We start from the raw sequence: 23,610 nt of genomic DNA, 5'->3' as shown, positions 1-23,610 counted from the left end.
AAATCGCATTACTCATACATATAGGAAAAGGTTTATGTCTCCATAACATCCTTATTCATGAGCAATCTGATTTATGACAACAAATCTATAAAGTGCTTTCTTGAAATTAACATCGACGGGCAAACTTATTGATTTGTGTCTTTTTGAAATGCTTTACATCTAAAATACAGTGATGGAATTAAGTTGAGTCTGTTGTCAATGTCGTGTTCACAGAGTTATTTTGTTATGGTCATTAGGTGTTAATTTTTTTAGAATAATTTATTTAAGTTTGATTGATTAAAGATCTAGGCAAGTATTCCAAACTAGTGTTTGACTAATAGAACACATTTGGTATATGAAACTGGTGTAGATAACCTCCTACATGTAAGTATTTTATACCAGTTTTGTGCAATATGAAATGTGAGCCAATAGGTGGCACTAAAGGCCCAATCAACAAAGTGATAAAATACACAAATTGAAGGACAGTTATTATGCTTTATTAATTAAAAACTACACATTTTCCAAAGTTGAATAATAATTCATAGAAGCAGAAGAGTTTAATCACGTTCTGAATGGCGAAACAGAAAGGAAGATAAGATACATTCATTAGTGCCTAAGCATTACAATCTTACCCATTGATGATGATGATGATGATGATGATGATGATAACAGCTAATTTATTTAAACATTTAAACAGTTTAATTTGTGGATATATGGATAGATTAGTATATATAATAGACTGTGTTTTTTGTTTAGATAAAATCCTTTTTATCCCTCCAATAACTATCATTCTTAAAATGTGTTTAAGCTTAAATCCTAATGTGTTTCTGACTTTCAAGATAGATATGCTGCTGGATATTATTTCCATAATTGACACAAACTATGATGCTGACATGCAAAAATGAATACTTTATACTATATGTTACCTTATTTACATAGTATTGCAGGTTACCTAATTTATACAGTTTTAACCTATTAGATCATAACATAGCTAAGTAATGTTATGCCAATCTAGGTAATAATGTTTTTGTTAGGTTTAGGAATTGTAATTATTAATAATATTATCATCAACAACATGTTAATGCTAAGGGACCAATGCACGTTTTTTTTTTTCCTCTTTGATTTCCTCTTTGACTATTCAACCTCAAACCCCACTGCAACATTTCTATAGCCTGTATACAGCTGCCATTTTAAACTGCTACCACTGTCCAAGTCCAGGCAATATGATGGAAATGAGAAAATAACTAGAGAAGTGTGTGACATTATTATTGTCAATGCCACAGAACAGTTTTCTTTCACAAAGCTGCAAAGTTAATTATTTGAAAGGCATAGTAAATGTTTTCCAGTGGAAGCCTTGGCCGAGACAATACATGCATATCCAGTCCTGGACAGAACAAAGCAGCAAACTCTTACTAATTTATGAGAAATCAGAATTTCACTCAGCAAGTGCAGGCATTGTCCCCTTCAGCTTATTTATTGAAAACAATCTTCAGGACACTGAGACTGACATTTTTGTGTATACTCATTACAACACCAGTGAAAACTGCAGAATCTGAAAGATGTTTCTCCATGCTGAAGAGAATGAAAACATTACTAAAGTAAGGAACACAATGTCGCAGGATCGACTGAATGCATTGGCAATGCTGTTATTAGAGAAACTACAAATCGCAGAGATCTCAGAATTCAACAAGCAAACCATTGAAAAAGGTGTTGTCCTCAAGGATCGCCAAGCAAAGTTCCAGGTGAATACAGTTTAATTTAAGATATAGGCTACAGTAAGATAATGCACATACACATACTTGTTAAGTTACATATTCTGCTATTTTAAAGCCAGCGATTGTACACTGTTAACTTGGATATACAATGTGCATGTTATTGTAATTATTTTTGTATTGACTTTTTAAAAATAATTTGTAGTCACTGTATGTGGCACGTTACTTTAAAAACACCCCCTGAGAAAACCGGGCTTTCATAAAAAATGTATTTCATTTTTTTAAATCACCCCACCTTTTTTTACTGCTACCGGTAAATATTTATTTGTATTTTTAAATGTAATATTCATTCATCCAATTTATCCAGTACAGGATCACAATGAGACAGAGCCTAACTTGGCAGACACAGGGCACAAGGCAGGACACACACTGGACAGGACATCACAGGGCATACCCTGGATGGGAAGCCAGTCTATTGCAGGCAACACATACACACACATGCAGCAAATTAAAGTAGCCAATCAATCTCAGCAGCCTGTCTTTGGGATGTGGGTGGAAACTGGAAAAACTCATAACACACACATGAGAACATGCAAACTTCACATAGGAAGACACCCAAGACCAGAGTTGAACCAGGGTCTGAGGAGCTGTGAGGCTGCAGCACTATCCACTGCACCACTGTGCCACCACAATTTTGCATGAATATAAAACAGTATGACTAACAATATGTGAGCAGAAAACAGAAAAGAAGCAGAGGAAAATCAGAGAATTAAAATACAAAATGAATATATAAAGTATTCAAAAATACACAGTCAGAAAAAAACAACATATGAATCCAAATTAACATGTATGTATACTAAAGTAATACAAAAATTACTACAAAAGTTTTAGAAGTGATTCGTTTTTCGAGATTTACGGTTATACTGTAAATACAGTAAATACAGTATAATTGTAAATTTCAAAACTACTCACTTTTAAATTTTTTGTAGTCATTTTGTATTACTTTAGTATAAATACATGTTAATTTGGATTCATATGTTTTTTTTTCTGACTTTATGTGAACGAAAAGACACATTCGCCCGTTTTCTCATTGGAAATAGGTAAATTTCAAAATATCACTGTCCTGGTCACAAAAGCAAAGTTTGTGGGGAATAATAGTCATTTTCTATACTTCTGAGGCATAAGCAATTAGAAAATAACACTTACTACCCAGGAACAAAAATTGTTACATAGTGTAATAAAAGGCCTGAACACATAGAAAAGCATCACAGGAGTCTGCTGTCAGAGTTCACAACACATCCCCAGTTCCCCACTAGATGTCGCCATCACCCTTCCTTATCAGTCACTTCTCCCAGCTCCCTTCATTCTATCATTCAATTAACATTCCTGAAATCCTTGAGCACTTGTTCAATCACCCTCTGGTCCCATTTGCCCAGCACCTCCCAAACCTGGTTCCTTGCTTCCCTCTGGTCCTCATATAAACCCCTCACTGTCTGTCACAAGTCACAAAGTTTTGTTAGTGTAAACTACATTTCCGAGTTGTCTCCCCATGCCTTGTTTAGCCTTGAATCAACTGTGTATTCTTGACCTCCCGCTGGACTTCCCAACCATGACTTTGCTCTTCCCTGATTGTCTGTTTGCCTGATTGCTTGACCCTTGCCTGTGACCATGACCACGTATTTGCCTTGCCTTGATTGTACTGTCCTGCCGGTATCCAGCCCTCGCCTGTCTTGATGATCCCACCAGCACCATAACTGGGTTACCCTGTTCTCTTGCCCATGGTACGTTACAATAACATCTCTCACAGGCTAGATGAAAACCTTTGTAAAAGTTGGACTTTTTTAGATACATAAATACAATTGATGTTATAAATTGACTGACATTACTGACATATGGGGACATGTGTATGGGAAAATTAAACTGCCACATACCTACAGAGAATTCAGACTAAGAGTTATGTAAATGTGAGCCAAGAATGGGGAGTGTATGATATGAATCATGTTACAAATGTGTACAATCATATAATTTATGGAAGGAATTAAAATCCAGACATGAAACAATAGGGTCACTGGTAGAAGGAAGGAAATTAAAATGGTTGTTTGTAAAAATTTACAACAGTGAGTGCGGCTGCACTGTTAGAAAAAGAGGTAAAGGAAAAGGGTGTGCTGGAGGGAGGGGGTCAGGGAAGCTGCTATGTAAATGTATAGTCTTTTTATTCCTTTTTTATTACAAGTTTACTGGTGTTGATGCTGTTTATGACAGTTTTTATGTTTATTATGATTTACATTCATAAATAATTTTGATATTTAAAGACATGCAAAAGCTTGACCAAAAATATCCCATGTTTTTGGTTTCCTTACATTTTTAAATAACCTTTCTTTGTCACAGTGTATCTGAAAAGTAATAATTGGACTGTGTGTGGTAGGTTATAGTAATCAATAATGTGACAATGCAGAAAAAGAAACAATATATGTTAAGGCTGGAGAGGGGATGTATTCAGGTCAAGAGGGAACAAACTATTTTTAAGACAATATATAACATAACTTTTTATTCTTTACTTATGCTGCTATTTGTTAATTTAAACACAGAAAGTATGTTGTCCTTTTTGTACACGAATGATATTGATTCAACACTGATGTGCTAATTTACAAAAGTTTAGATTAGTAGCTGCCTAAAAACTGAATCACTCCATAATCTCTGTTGACCTTCTGACACCTCCTGAAAACTCAGAATTTCAGACTGCACTCAATTCATTTCTGATTTTCTGCCTACACTCTTATCACTAGTACAACACTACTTGCCTGTGCTCTATCAAAGATCGTATCACAAGCACCTTTGGTTAATTCTTAAATTCACATTATAGTCTTGGTGAATTGGAAAATGGCCTTATTCTTGTCTGCATCCTGTCACACCAACATTTTTTTTTTTTTTTTTAATTTTTTTGGGTCCAATTCTTATCGTTGAAGTCAGTACTTTCCATTTCAGCTGTCGGTTTGGCATGACCACACCATGTTTTGAAAGTACCTGAAATGTCTGTTAAAACAAGCCTACTATAATCAGTAATAATAATTAGAAATTCCTGTAAGGTCAACCTTCTCATATATAGGAAAAAAAAGTTGTAGGAAAATCTCTTTATTACGTATAAAATTAGACCCCTGTGACTAAGAACTGATATAAACATTTTTGGGAGGTCATTGTTTTCCATATTAATTTTTGGAAATAAAGTATTACAATTTAACCCATTCTTTTGCTTTTTTATTATTCAGCAAAATAACTAAAAGCCATTTTCCCAAATTCAGTACTTATTCGTGTAATTGAAAAATGTATTACCGATGGAGATCTAAGCTGGTAAATACTAGTACTGGTGGTTACCAATGCACTTAGATAAGATGGACGTTCTCCCAGAATAGCTTTGTAAACAAAGATATAGCTGAGTTATACAAGTTTTAGGTTATAAAGATTATATTGAACAGTGTCAAATGCAGATTGCCTAATTTGTAAAATCTAGAGTGGGAGCACTAAGAGTATAAATTGTATTATCTGCATACAAGTGATGCTTAGCGCTAACAACATTTTGGCCTATATCTTTAACATGCAAAGTGAACAGAACTGGGCCTAGAATGAAACCATGTGGCACTCCTTCATCAGCATTTAAAAAAATCTGACTTTGGGCCATCCACATTTAAACCATGAGCAGTAATAATATGCTTAAATCAGCTTAGAATTTAAATGTATTGATTACATCTGAAAAATAAAATTCATAATACAGATAATACAATAATGGGCAGCAATTCTTAATTAATTGATGTATGAATACCACAGAATAACACATGAATACCTTATGCACTTCATCTGAGTTCTGCTGTTAATCACATGAATAACAAGTTTAGGGTCAGGATTAGGGATAGGGTTACACACTAGGTTTGGGGTTAGGTACATCCACTCAGTGCACCTCTGTTATTCATGTGGGAATCAAACGTTAATTCAGTAAGAAACTGGTGCCAGTGTTTGCAGATAATACATATAGCTGGTTTCAGATAACTAGATTAGTGCTAGCATTGGAATACCCTACTTAAAATTAAGTAGTCCAAAAAACAGTAATAATCTATGCATGCACGTCGAGTAGTTGTGTTAAAACATTTTATGCAATACTAGAAAATGTGATAATACATATTTTAAATGGTGTATACTATTTTGGTCTGTTGTACTGTACTGTATCCCCCTTTCCTTTACAATCACCCTACAAAATGCACTCTTATGTAACTGTATTGATGTTTCTTGGTGAATATTAGTTGCCTTGGTCATATAAAACGTCAAACAAACAAATACATATGTACATAACGTCAATATTTAGAGATGGTCATATATGTTATCAAATTTGCTTTTGGATAGATTAAATGCAACGATATACATTTGTTTGCGCTATATAATTTTCGAGACGCATATTGATACACGTCAGAACTCTAACAAAAAACCTATTGATACTTATTAACAAGTACACGGAGTACAAGTTGACTACATAAACCATCCGTCAACAGAAATCAAACAAAACAAACAATTGGACATCCACGTTTCTTTCTGCGTACACAAGATGACGCTACACAACTAAATGAACAGCAATATTGTGTTCTGTGCTGTAATTTAATATTCAGGAAATTGCTGCTCCTTGAGTGCCCGACACTTTGTTATAGCCCTCACCGCCCTCGCCCTCATTTGATTGGTTATCTCTCAGTTCTTGGAAGTTAAGAAGCCCTTGTGATTGGTTTAATTAGTGCTCACTCACGGCACACACAGTTCAGGTTTGGCTGAGAGGAAGCGATTCTGATACAATGTTACTGGGAAAGAGATTCGGAGCAGTGGGATCACTGTGACTGGAGGTGCAAGAAAACCAAACCAAACTGCATTTGAGAATCTGTCAAAAAAGGATTACAAAGAAGTAGGCAAGAAGGATAGGATTGGATATATATATATATATTTGTATATATATATATATATATATATATATCAGAGTGAAATACATGAACGTTAATTGCAGGGCAGCACACAGTTTGAGAGGCTAGTGTTGTGGTGTGTGAAATTCCTTTGACTATATGGCTACGAATTTTGACCCTATTTATGGACTTTCTGAAGATGAAGTAAGTACATTTGATACAAATACGCCATGCTTAATAAGATGATGATGGGTACATCTTAATATAATATGTTCATGTCGTGTGTTATGAGTTGTCATTTGAGGATAGAATAAATTCGTGTTTCCTTTTTTTTTGTTGGCATAAAATATGAAAATAACTATGGTCAGGCTTCATGTCGTCATAATCATCCGGTTGTGTACGGAATCCGAAGGCAAACTACCCTTTCATTCACAAAATACTGTGGTTGTGTGTGTATTTGTTTCAAATTGCTCTTTGCTGGGGCAGTGTCTGGGTTCACTGTAGTTTTCCAGCTCATACGGAGCGCAGTATAGTTAGTAATCTGTGAAATCTCACGAAGCGGAAGGTGTGTGCACATACTGTTCCCAACTTACAAAGACGTTTTTCATTTTCATTATGCATTACAACTGTCTGTAGCGACTTGTTTGTGCTGTATACCCAATATCCCCCTGTCAACCAGAAACCAGAAATGTTTAAAATCGCACTGAAACAAATCCATATTTTAAGACAAACAAAAACAACTACTGAAACTCAAATCTCGTTGTTGTTTATGTACTGGTTGGGGGAACAGTGTCAACCTGGACACTAACATGAACAGGATGCACAGCAATGCTGTTATCACTGGTACTTGTATTGTTACTGTTATTTTTTATTCTTACTAACCGAATTGATCAGTTTATTATCTTACTGACCGAACTGAACCGACTGGTACTTTTTATTTTATGTATGTGTATGCCACGCCATATTTTTATATTGGCCAAGTTATTGTTAGTAACAGGAAAGCAGTGTATTATTCGTAAAACAAAACAAAACGCATGCAAGCTTAAGTATTGTAAAGTATGAAGATGTCCCACGGGGGTGTCAACCATTTCCATAGTCCCGCTGTTCCTGCCCCCCACCCCCCGATTGTTGTTAAATAGGTTTAATATGCACATGTTTGTGTGATACGATAAACGGGACACAAGCATGTACGAAGTTCAGGTGGGGCATGGATAATAGATGTGATCTCGGGTATATTAGTTGAATATATCCGGTTGATTTTGCACATTTTGAACTGCATATCGATGGATCTTCAGAATTGTGAGGGAATGTCATCATTCCACTGGGTAGGAAACGAGCTGTTTTTAGAGGCTGTGGTTTGTGGAGCCTATACACGACTCGTCCATTATACTGTTACATCAACGGTGTGCGATTTTTTTTTTTCCCCCATATATCAGCAAGAGTTTGTGTTGTTGTGGTTGGATGGGGGTTGGGAGATAGAAAAACAAATAGCGACAATCTTCGTCTGAGCCTACTCTGGCGCACATTTCTGTTGTTTATATAATGCAGACATATATGACAAATTATTCGCATTACTTACACTTATGCAAAAAGACACTAAAGCAATGCTGTTGAATAATCCCAACAATGATTAAGAGTTTACATACTTTAAAAGATGTATTTCATGATCTCATACTTTGCCCAGGCTATGTCTTTTTTTTCAACCTTTCGTGGGTTAGGAGATTTAACAGGGAATCTTGGCGTTGTGTGTGTATATATATACGTGTGTGTGTGTGTGTGTGTGTGTGTGTGTATATATATATATATATATATATTTGTTTGTTTTTCTCTGTAGAAATTAAAATAAGATTACCATTTACATTTTAAGAAGCTTCAAGCTCACAAGCAGTATTTATTAAGTATAATTAAATGTAATTCGCAGTTTTGTACAAGAGCCTGCAGTTCATATGCCTGTCATGGATCAACCTACTGCAACATAAGACTTCTTTCTATTCTTGTAGTGTTTTTTGTAGGGAGTGGTGGCACATGGACAGTATTGTTGGATTCAGCTTCTTGTGCTGAATCTTGCATACATTGATTATCCTCATATTTGATTTCTCTGAAAATCCTAAAATAAGTAAATCCCTATTATAGCCTACATCTTTGCATATTTTCCCGGTACAATAACCACTTAATTGGTAAATAATGGTGAAGAACCCAGTCTGGATGCATAGATGGTAAATGTATTTATTTATTTATCATGCCAGGCCTGGAAGGGGCCCGACATGGAAGCACTCTACCTCAGTGGTCAGCCTTATATACATTGCAGGACATGTGGGTCTGTGGCCGGGGTCTGTCACTGGGGGTTTGCCAGAGTGTTATCTTGAGGTCAGATTTCTGACCCTTGTAATGTTCATGGTAGTCTTCCTCGGAAGAGGTGTGGGATCCAAAGACAGGTGTCTTCCTTTGATATACTAGGAAAGGTCCGATCCCACGGATCTTATTTAACAACTGTCAATCACTCATTATCAAAAACAGTTCCTGCCTATCTGGAGAAAAGATTAAGTCCACAGACTTTTAACAAACAACTGTGGGCCCTCTCTCTCTCTGCAGTTTGATCTTTTCTATTATTGACAGGAATGTCTAGAGGGTATGCCCTGAACAACTTGCAAAATGGTTGTTGCTACCATAATATATTTTACTTTGCTTGGTCTGCATATTATTATTAATATAAAACATAATACAGTTTATATAAAACCATTAATAACGGCTCTTCAAATGGTATAATTTAGCTTATTTGTATGATTATTTAAAAATACTCTCAAAAAATAATGCAGCGTACTAGATTTGTTACTGTCATTTTATTGTATATGATTATAAGTGCCTTTTTTTAGCTGTGATGACTCTACATAGCCTGGGCATTCTGTCACATGACTTCAGCAGGCTATGACTCTCATGTTCAACTAATTGCATATCATTTAAATTAATACATTACAAACAAACAAACAAACAAACAAACATTATGTTTGTGATGGAACAGTTTTTCAGCATGATAATGATCTTAACACTACTGTACCAAAACAGAATAACTGAAATAAAGAAAAACAGGAAATTAATGCTGTTTTGCTAGTTGCCTGACTTGAACCCCACTGAGATGGGTCAGGAGGGGTCAGGAGGCTGACTCCACATCATCTGTATACTGTTGAAATATAAAAATTGTAAAGCCCTTTCCAAAATGTACCACTTTCACTGTGTGCTTTAAGTAATTTATTTAAGAATTTAAATATTTTTTGTTCCTGATACCACAGCAGTGTTGCCAGATATGATCAGTGATAGACAGTTAGGTTTCTACATTGAAAGACTGACACTTGGTTATGAGTATGTGGAGGTTTAGGGTAATTGTACTTTAGGATGTTTTTGTACATAATAGAAATTATAGTAGTTTACGATATGTTAAGGTCTATGAATTCTGTTATAAAATTAAAATATGGATGGTTTAATTGTCTTTCAGCCTTGAATGGAAGCTAGGCATTCTTTTTTGTCTGAATTGGAGGCTGCCTACCACACTAATTTTACATAAATATTTTGAGAATAACAAAGATCTTTGGGAATGTCATAGGAATTTGTTTTTTGTAACATTTGGAGATTGTTTTATCTTTACATGAAAATCACTACAAACTTAGCATTGCAAAATGTCTAAGGGAATTGTTAGATATTTCCTTTTAGAAAGTTAATTTATTCATTTGAGCTTAGCTGACTCATGTGTGCTGGTCTTATGGTGAAACCAATATGCCCGTCTCCTCAGGCATTCTGAGATCATCAGCAATATTCACATCCAGAAGTGCCCTGAGAAGGGCAGTTGCTGATCTTGCGGACATGGGTGGGAAAGTGATTAATTAATTAATTAAAACATGCTATTTTATGTAAATGATTTTTGAAACTGAGATCAGATGTTCCCCGAATACCAGATGACATAACATTGCCAAAGAGGGAGGGAAAGAGCTCAATGTCTAAAAAGGAACAGATGTAGATCTCATTTACCCTTGGATTGACAGGTTATGTTTGGAGTTGTACATCTCCATAGACTACTTTTTTTTTTTTTTTAACTCTACCCTGGCCATACAAAAACAGATTCTCATGATTTTGATCCATTGGTCATGATTCAATAAGCAAATATATAATTAAAAACCTAAAGATAAGTTGGAACGATCTATAAAAAAATGTAATGGTACATTTCTATGATGTGTAGAATCTTTATATTGTTTTTAACACGGTTATACCTTGTACAGATTATATATAGTGTATCAAATGACTGTTAATGTATACCAGATTACTCACACCTACATCCTCTAAATTGGCACTCTGAATGACAGTGGGTGTAATAAATGAAAGTATGCAGTCAGTGCATGTCTTGATGTGGCGTGGTGGTTAGCACTGCTGCCTCACAGCTCCGGGGTCCTGGCTTTGAGTCCTAGCTCAGGGTGCCTGTCTCTGTGGAGTTTGCATGTTCTTCCGGTACTCTGGTTTCCTCCCACCGTCCAAAGACATGCGGGTTAGGTTGATTGGTCTCTCTAAATTGCCCTGTGTGTGTGTGTGTGTGTTGCCCAGCGATGGAATGGCGTCCTGTCCTGGGTGTATTTATGCCTGCCAGGATCGAATTCACCTTCCCCGCGACCCTCACCAGGATGAGAGGTTTCAAAGATGGATGGATAAAAAAGAAACAACAATAAACCCATATGCTTATTGCGTAATGTAGGCTGCATTACAATTACATGTTTGAACTTCACTTAACTTCATGCCAATTCTCTAATGCTAATGCAGTATGATAATTTCACCAGTGGTATAGTGTATCTCACTCATTCATTATTATTTCAAATAAATATCTTCAATAAATGCTTCACAGAATTAAACTCAAGTTTTTGGGTGACCTACTTTAAATACTCCAGAATAGGAATGCATATTGTAGTGAATATTCATAGTAATTTAACTCTAGCATAGTTATTTTGTCAGGTAGTGACTAGGGATTACAGGAACTTAACTTTCCTGAATCTTGAAGGCCCTTCTCCATGTCATCTTGACTCCCCAGTAAGAATAATCATAAGATATTGTTTGATAATGTACAAATAATTTACATTTGTTGTAATTACATAAACTACAGCTACAGCGGAACTTTCTTGAACATGTGTGCCCTTTGCAGATATACTTGTATCTTTGAAATCTAAGCCACAAAGCATATATTTTTCGGCTCAGAGCTACTTGGCTTTCTGGCAATCTTATATAGCCTACTTACCCTTTTTCAGAAATGTTTTAATTTACTGGTGTGGATGGTAAATCTTCACTTCACTAACTGTTTATTTTAATTTTTTGTATTGTTAGTGGACTGGGGATACAATTAAAACTGGATTTGACATTAAAGGAGCCAAAAAGAATACTGTATATTTACTTAGCCTTATATTTACATATTACTCATGTGTAAGTGTAATGCTTTAAACTCAGGCTTCAAGTAAATATGGAAGTCATAGTGCAAACATCTTGAAATGTTTTCATACTGTAATATATATTTTAAGATGTATGTAAATAATAAGTACTTTAATAGTGATCTTTCTTCCCACCTGTGTGATAACTTCTCCTCCTATAGTTTTAATGTAGGGCTTACGTGATTAAAAAAAATCTCATACTGTTGATTTATCTCATTCATTTACATTAGACTACTGGAGACAAAATACTTCAAGTGGTATTGATGAGGAATCTTTATTATAATGTAATGGAATACCCCAGAGGTATTCTGTATTCCTAATTGCTTATTGTACTTGACTGATGGGATATCATCGCTGGAACGTATCCAAGACATTTGTCTGTCAAAGCTGCCACTGGCCCTTGTGCCCGTCACTAAAACGGGATCCTTCCACTTCCTGTTTGTATAAAAGGTGACATCTGCACAAAGACTTCCTCTTTTTGCCCTTTGCCTTGTTTTGTCAAGACTCGTAAGAGAGCCTTCGGTGTTTGTCCAAACCAGAAATTTAAAATTAATATTATTATTATTCAGGCTAGTTTGCTGTGTTGGTTTTTGTCCACAGGACTTTTTCCTCCACAGCGAGAGTGCACACGGTGGCAATAATAGCCGAGGCCGGGCGCCCGGCTTAAGCCTCGGTCTGTCATAAGAGACCTTGCCCGTGAGAGGGGCTCCTTCACCTGGCTTGCACCCACATTACAGCCCACAGCTACGGCTGTAGGAGGTCTCGCTCTTCCAGTTCACTGGATTGAGCTCTGCTTCACTCACTCATCCGTGTAGTGGTTCTGGTGTGTTAAGCCCTGTTTTGGCTGGTGGTTTTTCTACCGCCAGCCCTCCGGATTCCGAACAGCACAGCCCGGTACACCCGCTGGTGATTCAACAGCTTTGGAGCTGCTACGGCAAGGCAGAGGTGGACCTCTTCGCTTCAGCGGAGTCCATACATTGTCCCCTATGGTTCTCCGTTCGAGATCAGCCCACACGTGGCCACGCTGTCTCCTCTATGCATTCCCACCGTTCCCTCTTCTCCCAGTGGTTCTGGAGAAGATCAGGCAGGAACAAGTGACAGTTCTGCTGGTAGCGTCTTGTTGGGCCCACAGACTGTGGTTTGCGGACCTGGTCTCCCTCTTGGTTGGAGAAACTTCGCAGCTTCCTCTGGGGACGGACTTGCTGTCTCAGATGCAGTGCACACTGTGGCATCCCAGCACCAGCTCTGGGCCTGGCCCCTGAGCGGAATCGCCTTATGGCTTGTGGTCTTGGCAGACATTGTAGTGGCTACTATTCAGTCGGCGAGAGCTCCCTCTACGACAGGGGTAGACAATTATTTTGTGTCAGGGTCCAAATTTCTTGGTTAAGGTATAGTCAAGGTCCAGACATGGGGGGGGGTGTCACAACTTCAAATGACCCTTTCCAACACACACACAATTCTGTGAATTAGTAATATACCCCATTGCTTATATTTAGTACATTCATTTGTACAAAATGACAAGTACAAAAATAAAATGTTTAAATACTTGTGTATATATTAGTATTAAAACTGTTGCAATTTTAATCTGTTAAAGATTATTGTATTCATATAGATAAACATAATAGAAATTTCAAGCAGTTTGTGTCTTATTAGATTCATGTTTTTCCCATTCATCTTTGTCCCACTGTGCACTACACAAAATTTTTGTTGAAAAATGAGGGCAGGGTGTATTGAGTAATTCAGGGCGGGGGGTCTGGGGGTCCTCCCCCATAAGATTTTGACAATTGGAGACCTGAAATGCGTGATTCTGAGTCATTTCGAAGTCAAAAAACATAGCTCAAAATCTCCATGCAATCAGGCAGATTTGGATTCCAACATATCTTTGCTTAACAACCACATATCACCAGCAAAAAACACATATCAACCAACATTATATATGCAAATTAGACACAGTTTCTGTTGGTTCTCAATGACAGATCTGTTTCGGTGGGTCTCTGTAATTGAAACGGGTGAGGATGCACAACTCTCGATGTGTGTGCTGCTAGAAATATGCGTCTGCATTGGAAATAATTTGTTTCCACCCCTGACGTAGGAGTTTCTAGATGAACACAAGCTGGGGCACCGTGCCCCCCCGGTCGTGTGTGTGCACTTTTATATTTTAGACGCGAGGTTGACATCTGTCCAGACCACAAACGATGTACATTATAGATGCATATTTATAGAAATCAGGAAAACTGAATACCTGTTTCTGTTTTGTGTTTTTGACGAGTACAGAGTGCCACTCTTGCTCAGTCCAGAGTGTGTACAGAGATGCCCAACAGGGAACCTGCGCACAATCAACTCACAGACTAACTGAACACGGGCTCTATATAGGACATCCATATTAATACATCACATCGTATTGGCTAATAGCCAGGAATTGCTGTGACTAGGTTCCACACAATAACAAGCACTGAGTGCAACAAACCTCCTTATCATTAACTTTTTATCATATATATATATTTTTAAATGTAATTAAATGTATTCTCGCGGTCCAGTCAAAAACGTCTGGCGGTCCGGATTTGGCCCACGGGCTGCCTATTCATTACCCCTGGGAATCTGTTGTTGGCTTCAGTTGAGTCACAGTAGCTTACAGGAGTCTCAGTAGCTTTGTTGGCTCCTGGCTTTTCTATCCCTGTCTGCCCCTGTTGAGCGTGTTTGGAAAAGCAATGCAGAACAGTTTTCCCTCCCTACCGGACTGTGACTTGCATGTAGTTCATTCTGTAGGCGGAAGTGCATGTGCTTTTTACACCTGTACCCCGCCATTGTACATAGTTCCTTTGTCAGCAGGCCTGTGGCCCCGCCCTAGCTATACTAGCTGTGCTGAGGGCTGCTGCTGTGTCCAACAGGAGGCTTTGAGTTTACTCTTGTGCTTCTATCATAGAAGAACATAAAGTTTACAAACGAGAGGAAGCCATTCGACCCATCATGCTTGTTTGGTGTCCATTAATAACTAAGTGATCCAAGGATACTATCCAGTCTGTTTTTAAATGTTCCCAAATTTTCAGCTTCAACCACATTGCTGGAGAGTTTGTTCCAGATTGTGACGCCTCTCTGTGTGAAGAAGTGTCTCCTGTTTTCCATCTTGAATGCCTTGAAGCCCAATTTCCATTTGTGTTCTCGGGTGCATGTGTCCCTGCTGATCTGGAGAAGCTCCAATGGTTTGATGTGGTCGATGCCTTTCATGATTTTGAAGACTTGAATCAATTCCACATGTAGTCTCCTCTGTTCCTGGGTGAAAAGGTTCAGTTCCCTCAGTCTCTCCGAGTAGGACATTCCCTTCAGACCGGGAATAAGTCTGGTTGCTCTCCTCTGAACTGCCTCTAGAGCAGCAATACCTTTCTTGAAGTGTGCAGCCCAGAACTGTACACAGTATCCAGATGAGCTCTAACTAGTGCATTGTACAGTCTTAACATTACTTCCCTTGTTTTAAATTCTACACTTTTGACAATATACCCTAACATTCTGTTTTGCCTTTTTTATTTCTTCCCCACATTGTTTGGATGGAGAAAGTGAGGAGTCCACATAGACTCCTAGGTCTTTCTCATGCGTTACTTCATCTAGTTATATTCCTACCACAGTGTAATTATAATAGCATTTTTGTTACCTGCATGTAATACCTTGCACTTGTCCACATTGAATTTAATCTTCCAGGTGTCAGCCCACAACTGAATGTTATCCAAGTCCCTTTGAATAGCCTGTGCAGCCGAGAGTGTATCTGCTGAGCCACCTATTTTAGTATCATCTGCAAATTTGACAAGTTTGCTAACTATCCCAGAGTCCAGATCATTAATATAGATTAGAAAAAGCAAAGGCCCTAGTACTGATCCCTGTGGAACTCCACTAACAACCTCACTCCAGTTAGAAGCAACTCCTCTTATCGATACCCTCTGTTTCCTATACATCAACCAGTTCATAATCCATCTACTTACATTACCCTGAATGAATACAGCTTCCAATTTGAGGATCAGTCTTTGGTGTGGAACCTTATCCAAAGCTTTTTGATAATCTAAGATTATCATATTCTTTCACGTGATCTACAGCTGCAGTTGCATGTTCAAATAATTCTAATAAATTAGTAAGATGTCATATGCCTTGTCTAAACCCATGTTGACTATCTCCAAGAATATGGTTTTCATTAAGAGGCTCCTCTATTTTCTGTTTAGTAATTTTCTCCAACATTTTACAGGTGATGCAGGTGAGACTGATTGGTCTGTAATTTCCTGGCTAAGTTTTGTCCCCTTTCTTGTGGATTGGTATGACATTTGCCATCTTCCAGTCAGTTGGCACATCCCCTATTCTAATGCCTCGGTTCCACTGGCTTAAGCGTCCGTGCCGTGCCATGCCGTGCCATGCCGTGCCATGCCGTGCCGGACGCGTCCGTCTCCAGAGCTTTTTTTGCAAAACCAGGCCGCTGTGAAGTCCGTCCCTCTGATGGGAGGAGCAGCGACTGTGGGTTTGGTTTGTGTTTAGTTTTAAAAACAGAGACGGGAAACGCTACGAGCGATACAGCCTGACGTGCAAAGGACTTGTGTGTCTATTTTATTCTTTGTGCTTTAACAGCGTAGTAAATACACGTGTCTGTTCAGAGATATTAGGAAGAGCTAAACATGTATAGACAACATTATATTCAGACAAGCACGTCCCCATAATATGTTTCCATGATCAACAATAATACTAAATAGTGAATATGTATTGTTATTATTATCGTCATTTGAGCTAGTATATATGTATTTTAAACGGCACAGCATGACTCCCTTAATTTATTACTCTTCCTACAGATTTGTTTCTGCAAACAATACTTTTTGCCGTATTATTTATAATGTACTTATCAGACGTCCTTAACCAGTGCAAGTTACAGTTGAAACAAAATACACGCGTTTCATGATTAATCATCCAGATACAATATAGCAGGTTATAATTTAACTAACGTGTGCACGTCTCAGTCATGGCATTTATGGACGCATTTATTAAACCAGTCCTTAATGTTTTAGAGGAAACCCAGATCTGTTGTATTTATTTATTCATTAATTTAACTTGTAAATGGGCACACGTTAACTAAATCGTGATCACCTTCACACTGACTGTCTCTGTGGAATGTACTGCACACCATTCACAAAACACAGCCTGAAACACCGGCCAGCTGTTCATACAATATTAATAACATCGGCAGCTACGATCCGATTTATTATCCTTCAGTTTATTTTTAACTAGTCATGGCACTGCACCGGTCCTGTGAAATTCAAGTTTTTAATACACTCGGATATTAACTGTAAGCAGTCATTGTTTCTGTACATGGATTTCACTCCATGCTGCTAATAAACTTGTAATTTATTTGTGATCTCACACGGCACTTGAGATTATATCTTCCGATGCAATGTATCGGATCTCCTCCCTGTGTCTCAAGTCAAGCACACACCTCCAATTTGAAAGCGAATCATGTCCTCAGTGGGCGGGACGGACGCTTACGGACACGTCCAGCACCAGCAAGTTAACCGGCCACTAAACACGGATGCGTCCAGATGCTTAGCCAGTGGAAACACCCGTTTAAGCGTCCGGAGCCAGTGGAAACGGGGCATAAGTGTCATTTGGAATATTTTAGTTTGCAGCCTATAAAGACCGAAAATACTACGAGCGATAGAGCCTGATGTGGAAAGACTTTTGTGTCTGTTATTCTTTATGCTTTACATGATTGAAGATAATGTAATAAATACACATTTCTGTTAAGAGATATTAGGAAGAGCTAAACGTGTATAGACAGCATTATATTCAGACAAGCATACACTACATTTGCTATTTATTATTATTGTTATTGTTACTATTGTAATCATCATCAAGATATGTGCTAGTAGATATGGATTTTAAATGGCACAACTTGACTCCCTTAAATTATTACTCTTACTACAGATTTGTAACTGCAAATTACATTTTTTGCCGTATTATTTTTTAATTTACTTATCAGAAGTTGTTAACCAGGGCAAGTTACAGTTGAAACAAAATACACGAACATTTCACGATGTTTAATCATACAGTAACAGCAGGCTATAATTTAACTAAAGTGCGCACGTTTCAGTCAAGGCGTTTATGGACTTATGGACGCATTTATGAAACCAGTCCTTCATGTTTTATTTATTCATTCATTTAACTTGTAAATGGACACACGTTAACTAATTCGTGTTCGCTTTATACTGATTGTCTCTACAGGGCTGTTATACAACAGACCTGCAAACCATCCATAGGACAGCCTGAAACATTGTCCAGTTCTACATAAAATATTAATAAAATCGGCTGCTACCACTCCGATTTATTATCCTTCAGTTAATTTTTAACTAGTCACGGCACTGCACCAGTGAAATCTGTGTTCGGCAAGTTTTTAATACATTCGGATATTAACTGTAAGCAGTCATTGTTTCTGTACGTGGATTTCACTCCATGCTGCTAATAAAACTAATTTCTTTCTGATTCCACACGGCACTTGAGATTATATCTTCCGACATAATGTAGTCAGTCATTTACCATCTCAACCATTTCTGTTTCTGCTTCTGTAGTCCCAACTGGGCTTTCCCAGTCTATGTTTGGGAAATTGAAATCCCCCATTTTAACAGCCACATCCTTGCTACATGCTTGTCCTGATTACACTGTACAATGCAACATCTTTCTGAATATCTGAGTTGGGTGGTCTGCACACTCCTACCACTAATCCTCCCGTCCTTTTGTTCAAAAGTTTAACCCACAAAGAGTTCTTCTGCCTCAATGTCATTTATCACATATAATGCTACCCCACCCCCTCTTTGGTTTTGCCTGTCTCTCCTAAACTGTGTATCCTTTCAACCTGTATTCACCCCCATCATTTTCTGTAAGCCATGTTTCTGTCACTCCTACAACATCATAGTCACACTCCAGCACTGTAGCTTCTAGCTCTAACATCTTGTTCCTTATACTCCTGGCATTGAGGTACAAACATTTCAGGACTTTCCTACTAGTAGTTTCCCTTGGTTTTCTTTCGTTTGTGGAACATCTCCCATTGTCAGAGCTCCCTGCCCCCCTGGTCCCTAGTTTAAAAGATTCTCAATTACTCTGCACATACGCTCTCCCAATGTATTAGCCCCCCCTCTGATTAGATGTAGACAATCCAGTTTGTACAGGTCCCATCTAAGAAAGACCTATGTTCCACAAATATAAATCCCTCTTCCCTACACCAAGATTTCAACCACGAGTATCACCTGCAATAATTTCTCCCTGTCTCCTTGGCCATACATGTGGTACCCGCAGTATTTCTGAGAAAACTACCTTGGAGGTTCTGCTCTTTAGTTTAGTCTTATGGCATTAATTCCATACTCCATTCCATACTTGTGTAACTGCCAGACCTCTGCATCCAGTTCTTTCATCTCTGCCAGTGGAACATCTGATTTAAGCATTTTCATTATTTGAACATAATTTATTGTGCACCACTAGCTTCAGCTAGTTCTGATATATTTAAAGAAACCCTCCCATATTTTATCAATTAAATCTTTTGCACATGGAAGGCAGTTTTCTCTCTTGAAAGTAAACGTATGTAAATATGGGTGCAGAACTCTCATCACCAATAAAAGCATAAAAAGTTTGTCACACTCCTTTTGTATAGGGAAATCCTGCCATTGTCTGGTATATTTTGCTAATTAAATCTTAAATAAATTGTATTATTGTTCCTCATAGTTTGTTTATACAGTGAGGGGAAAAAAGTATTTGATCCCCTGCTGATTTTGTACGTTTGCCCACTGACAAAGAAATTATCAGTCTATAATTTTAATGGTAGGTGTATTTTAACAGTGAGAGACAGAATAACAACAAAAAAATCCAGAAAAACACATTTCAAAAAAGTTATAAATTGATTTGCATGTTAATGAGGGAAATAGGTATTTGATCCCCTATCAATCAACAAGATTTCTGGCTCCCAGATGTCTTTTATACAGGTAACGAGCTGAGATTAGGAGCACTCTCTTAAAGGGAGTGCTCCTAATCTCAGATCGTTACCTGTATAAAAGACACCTGTCCACAGAAGCAATCAATCAATCAGATTCCAAACTCTCCACCATGGCCAAGACCAAAGAGCTGTCCAAGGATGTCAGGGACAAGATTGTAGACCTACACAAGGCTGGAATGGGCTACAAGACCATCGCCAAGCAGGTTGGTGAGAAGGTGACAACAGTTGGTGCGATTATTCGCAAATGGAAGAAACACAAAATAACTGTCAGTCTCCCTCAGTCTGGGGCTCCATGCAAGATCTCACCTTGTGGAGTTTCAATGATCATGAGAATGGTGAGGAATCAGCCCAGAACTACACGGGAGGATCTTGTTAATGATCTCAAGGCAGCTGGGACTATAGTCACCAAGAAAACAATTGGTAATGCACTACGCCATGAAGGACTGAAATCCTGCAGCGCCTGCAAGGTCCCCCTGCTCAAGAAAGCACATGTACAGGCCCGTCTGTAGTTTGCCAATGAACATCTGAATGATTCAGAGGAGAACTGGGTGAAAGTGTTGTGGACAACTGCACCGCATCAAAGGGACGATGGACAGGGCCATATACCATCAAATCTTGGGTGAGAACCTCCTTCCCTCAGCCAGGGCATTGAAAATGGGTCGTGGATGGGTATTCCAGCATGACAATGATCCAAAACACACAGCCAAGGCAACAAAGAAGTGGCTCAAGAGGAAGTGGCCTAGCCAGTCTCCAGACCTTAATCCCATAGAAAATCTGTGGAGGGAGCTGAAGGTTCGAGTTGCCAAACGTCAGCCTCGAAACCTTAATGACTTGGAGAGGATCTGCAAAGAGGAGTGGGACAAAATCCCTCCTGAGATGTGTGCAAACCTGGTGGCCAACTACAAGAAACGTCTGACCTCTGATTGCCAACAAGGGTTTTGCCACCAAGTACTAAGTTGAAAGGGTCAAATACTTATTTCCCTCATTAACATGCAAATCAATTTATAACTTTTTTGAAATGTGTTTTTCTGGATTTTTTTTGTTATTCTGTCTCTCACTGTTAAAATACACCTACCATTAAAATTATAGACTGATCATTTCTTTGTCAGTGGGCAAACATACAAAATCAGCAGGGGATCAAATACTTTTTTCCCTGTATTATTGCTTTAACTATTTATTTTTAAATGAAGAGTTCATGCTGCAAAAAGGTCTCCTGTATGTTACCCTTAATTTCTTATATGTTTTAAGCCTTTTAAGATTAATCTTAAATATATACCAAAGGATATTAGAAACTGGATAATTATGGCAGAAGTGGGCTTACAGTGAGAATGTTGACTGTTTGAAGTGAATATAAATCCAGCACAGTGTCTTTGCGTTTGCTGAATAGAGTCACCAATTTGTGTGTGACAGTTTGTATTCTTGTTCCAGAAGGGGACATAAAACAGCCTTTGTTGCAGATGAAGTAAATTAAACACAACAGACGGCTTCAGTACTCCCACTGCTGTGGCAGCGTATAAGATCCTCTTCAGTAAAGGACCAGAAACCTACGCTGCAGTAATATTTGAAGTCTTATTAGGTTCATGGCTTGTCTTTACACTGTAACAATAAGAAAGCACTAGAAATCTAAAGCCTAACCTGGGCCAAAGTACAATCAGAAATTATTTATCTTATAAAAGGCTGAAGCAAAACGCTTAAAGAAGATAAAGGGGAAATCTAACCAGTGCATTGATCTCTTTAAGACATTCAATCCTTTTCCATAAAACTGCTTCTATTCAGGACCAACGCTTGTTTTACGACACCCTCTTTGTATTTTCATACTAAAAATATCCAGCAAGTTAATGTTAATTAATTGTAGACTGTATAGGTCAATTCACATAGGATTGTCTAGCATATTGTTGCAAAACTATTGCACATGATGAGGAAGCTTATATGACTTCTGATCATTCATATATACACTTCCTTAATTGTATCAACACTGTTTTTACTTGCCATCCAATAGCCTAGCAACACATTTTATAGTTAAAATTAAAATTATTTGTATTTAAGTGTCAGTTGTACATGCTGATGGAGCTGTGTAAGATGATAGTGTAAGTCAAAGGAGTACACAAACCATTTTGTTTGCTCTTTAAGACCACAATAAAAAATCCTCATATTCTGGTTTAAAGAAGCACTTACATTGAATGCCAATTTTTCAGTTAGAAAGTTTAGTATGCAAAGGAGGATCAGGTGAACTCTGACCTGTGACATCATAGTGACATTGAGGTTAAGATAGCGGCTTACTTTTTAAAAAGCTCTGATTCAAATTCTGATTTCACTGCCTGCAGACTTTTTTAAGTTTTATCAGTTGACTGAAACTAATTGGAGACTGAAACATAGAAATCACAGTAGCCATGGTATCATGGTATGATTTATTTTAACACTTTTGAAATGCATACAGGAAGCAATTGTTGATAAAACAACTTTTAGTTGGTATCAGTGGTTTTGTGGGAAGAAATCCCATCCCATAAGATGTAATGTTAATGTATTCTGGATATTGAAAATGGTCTGCCACTTATTGACACTTTTAAAAACAATAATAATAATAATAATAATAATAATAATAATGATGAACCTGAATGAACTGTGATGCACCACAGGCACACATTTTAGCCTCCTTGTTAAAATAATAGATGCCTTAAATGGTTGAGGTTACAGTAGATGTCCCATGCATTTATAATTGTGGATTATCATAAGGTATCAGCACATCACACATCACACATCAGCACAGCACTGTGGAGTAGTGGTCCAGCTAAATGACTAATATTATTATTATTATTATTATTATTATTATTATTATTAATAATAATAATAATAATAATGACATCAAAACATGCATGAACTGACTGTGTTTATTGCATTATTCATAACTTCATTGGACTGGTAAATTACATGCATTTTAAAATAAAAGCCTATGAAGTGTGAACTTGGTTATACAAATTAATGGCATATTCTTCCTTTTTCGTAACTTATCAAGAGCTTTTAATTTATGTATGGTCAAATTCAGTTTATGCATATAATATCTGGAGAAAACAAAAAAATAATGTATTTGTGCCAGCACTATTCTAGAACAAAGTGGTGTGGCTGAAATGACCTGCAAGTGTAATAAGTTAATGAAGTTAATAAACATCTTATTAATCAGATTTACTAAAAAAGTAATAAGTTTAAATACAGCCTGTGAGCTGAAGTCACCAGATGGGCTCGGTGTATTCTTTATGGGCTGAGTTGCTGTCCAAGCTGTGTCGTAGTAATTTTCTTTTTAGTAACTGCAACAGAGTGCACTTCAAGCACAGTGATTAATACATTTAAAAGAGAGCTGCTGTAAATGCATGTTTTTATTCCATATTCAAATGTAATTATTGAGGAAGTGGGAACTTTTCAAAGGTTGTCAGCCCAACTGTTGTAATTCAGCCATTCCAATTTCAAGGAAAATCACGATAAATATAGGATATAAAAACACTTTATATTACCATGATCTTTAAACGTTAAGAACA

General features: G+C 37.5%; 1 protein-coding gene across 4 annotated transcripts in view; it reads left to right on the top strand.

Moving 5' to 3' along the window:
- Positions 1–6,514: 6,514 nt before the first annotated feature.
- The window catches only part of nedd4l (NEDD4 like E3 ubiquitin protein ligase), a 123,714-nt gene continuing 106,618 nt past the window's right edge, over positions 6,515–23,610 (top strand). For all 4 annotated transcript variants that reach the window (XM_066710807.1, XM_066710806.1, XM_066710805.1 and 1 more), the window contains exon 1: positions 6,515–6,826. In XM_066710807.1, coding sequence (XP_066566904.1) covers positions 6,782–6,826 — 45 coding nt within the window. In that variant the 5' untranslated portion in view covers positions 6,515–6,781. The remainder of the gene's footprint in view (positions 6,827–23,610) is intronic.

This window comes from Amia ocellicauda, chromosome 8 (assembly GCF_036373705.1).
Source record: "Amia ocellicauda isolate fAmiCal2 chromosome 8, fAmiCal2.hap1, whole genome shotgun sequence".
Classification (NCBI taxonomy): Eukaryota; Metazoa; Chordata; class Actinopteri; order Amiiformes; family Amiidae; genus Amia; species Amia ocellicauda.
This window is presented reverse-complemented; position numbering and strand designations above follow the sequence as displayed.